The sequence below is a fragment of the Ammodytes marinus genome, assembly GCF_949987685.1.
Source record: "Ammodytes marinus genome assembly, contig: scaffold_84, whole genome shotgun sequence".
NCBI lineage: Eukaryota > Metazoa > Chordata > Actinopteri > Uranoscopiformes > Ammodytidae > Ammodytes > Ammodytes marinus.
The window spans coordinates 70,001-72,500 of NW_027648472.1; the positions used below are offsets into that span (position 1 = coordinate 70,001).

Sequence of the window (2,500 nt, forward strand, 5' to 3'; positions counted from 1 at the left end):
ATCTTGCGTACTAATGCATTATTAAGCCTGCTATAATACTCACACTAGATACTGGTCCCTGTACTAATGCATTATTAAGCCTGCTATAATACTCACACTAGATACTGGTCCCTGATCTTGCGTACTAATGCATTATTAAGCCTGCTATAATACTCACACTAGATACTGGTCCCTGTACTAATGCATTATTAAGCCTGCTATAATACTCACACTAGATACTGGTCCCTGATCTTGCGTACTAAAGCCTGCTATAGTACTCACACTAGATACTGGTCTCTGATCTTGCGTACTAAAGCCTGCTATAGTACTCACACTAGATACTGGTCTCTGATCTTGCGTACTAAAGCCTGCTATAGTACTCACACTAGATACTGGTCTCTGATCTTGCGTACTAAAGCCTGCTATAGTACTCACACTAGATACTGGTCTCTGATCTTGCGTACTAATGCATTATTAAGCCAGCTACAGTACTCACACTAGATACTGGTCTCTGATCTTGCGTACTAAAGCCTGCTATAGTACTCACACTAGATACTGGTCTCTGATCTTGCGTACTAATGCATTAATAAGCCTGCTATAGTACTCACACTAGATACTGGTCCCTGTACTAATGCATTATAAAGCCTGCTATAATACTCACACTAGATACTGGTCCCTGTACTAATGCATTATAAAGCCTGCTATAGTACTCACACTAGATACTGGTCCCTGATCTTGCGGAGCTGGATGAGGTCTGGTTTGAGTCTATGTATATGTATAAGCCTGCTATAGTACTCACACTAGATACTGGTCTCTGATCTTGCGTACTAAAGCCTGCTATAGTACTCACACTAGATACTGGTCTCTGATCTTGCGTACTAAAGCCTGCTATAGTACTCACACTAGATACTGGTCCCTGATCTTGCGTACTAATGCATTAATAAGCCAGCTATAATACTCACACTAGATACTGGTCTCTGATCTTGCGTACTAAAGCCTGCTATAGTACTCACACTAGATACTGGTCCCTGATCTTGCGTACTAAAGCCTGCTATAGTACTCACACTAGATACTGGTCCCCGATCTTGCGTACTAAAGCCTGCTATAGTACTCACACTAGATACTGGTCCCTGATCTTGCGTACTAAAGCCTGCTATAGTACTCACACTAGATACTGGTCTCTGATCTTGCATACTAAAGCATTAATAAGCCTGCTATAATACTCACACTAGATACTGGTCTCTGATCTTGCGCACTAAAGCCTGCTATAGTACTCACACTAGATACTGGTCTCTGATCGTGCGTACTAATGCATTAATAAGCCTGCTATAGTACTCACCCTAGATACTGGTCTCTGATCTTGCGTACTAAAGCCTGCTATAGTACTCACACTAGATACTGGTCCCTGATCTTGCGCAGCTGGATGAGGTCTGGTTTGAGGCTGTTCATGGTCTTGTCTGTCTCTCGGTTGTCCAGCGCTTGTGTCTTCAGCTCTGCCTCCAGTGTGTCTTTGCTTTCGTGTATCTCCCCCAGCCTGGACTTCAGTTTCTCGTAGTTTATGGTGATCCTCTCGACCTCTTTGTCGTTTCCCTCGCGGCGAAATCGCTCGATGTAATCTTTGCTGTGCCGCTCCTGCGTGTGGCACTGCTCCTCGAAGATCTTTATGGTCTCGCTGAAGGCCTCGATGGCCGTGCGTTTCATCTGGATCTCCTGGGGAAAAGAATCGATGCAATAGAATAGTGTAAGTGATATGGAAAATGCAATAAAAATGTCAGTCTTATTTATTTTTTTTATTTTTTTTTTAGCACTGGTAAATTGAGTTTTTTTGGATGGGAAAGTGCAATTGTACGGTGGCGCTGAGCATTCACCAAATAAAAAAAAGTTTCACTGCAGGATCTCGTAATTACGAGATAATATCTCGTAATTATCTCGTAATTACGAGATAAGGATCTCGATAAAGATCGCCCTCTCATTCATCAATAACGATGTCTGTGTGTGTGTATTTGTGTGCAGACGAGGTGAACCTAGCCATAGGAAAACGTAGGCAATAGCCTTGGTTTCCGGACTACAATGGGCCCCATAATCAATAAACTTATTTTAAATATTTGTTTAGGCTACTGTTCATTCATTAATCAGCGATCGCATCGGGTAGGCTACTGAGGGACACACTTTCGGCTTTACGCCCGTGATCAGCTGCTGAGGTCCGACTGGGCTTTTCTCCTGAATAGTCCCAGTGACTGCATATCTGCACAAAGTTGACATGGCTATACTCATTGTCATGCCCTCCTTGTAGAAAGTTCTTATGTGTTTGTATGAGTCATGGATTACACCGAGTTTAACGACTGCATTTAATCAAAGCATTCAATAAAACTGCGTTCCGATACAGTAACAAACAGGAGGTAAAAGTGAACTAGCCCACCGGGCATTCTGATTGGATGAGGCAACACAGTACGGTGGCTCCGGTGGCTCATAATGAACAAACTGCATATACAAAGTGAAAGTGTGTCCCTCATTTCCCAAT

At 42.8% G+C, this 2,500-nt stretch overlaps 1 protein-coding gene across 1 annotated transcript in view; it reads right to left on the reverse strand.

Moving 5' to 3' along the window:
• LOC307270484 (phosphatidylinositol 3-kinase regulatory subunit gamma-like) overlaps positions 1–2,500 on the reverse strand; it is a gene marked incomplete at both ends in the record, with an annotated part of 29,700 nt that overhangs the window by 5,980 nt on the left and 21,220 nt on the right. The window contains one exon of the mRNA XM_080054367.1: positions 1,370–1,689. Coding sequence (XP_079910493.1) covers positions 1,370–1,689 — 320 coding nt within the window. The remainder of the gene's footprint in view (positions 1–1,369; positions 1,690–2,500) is intronic.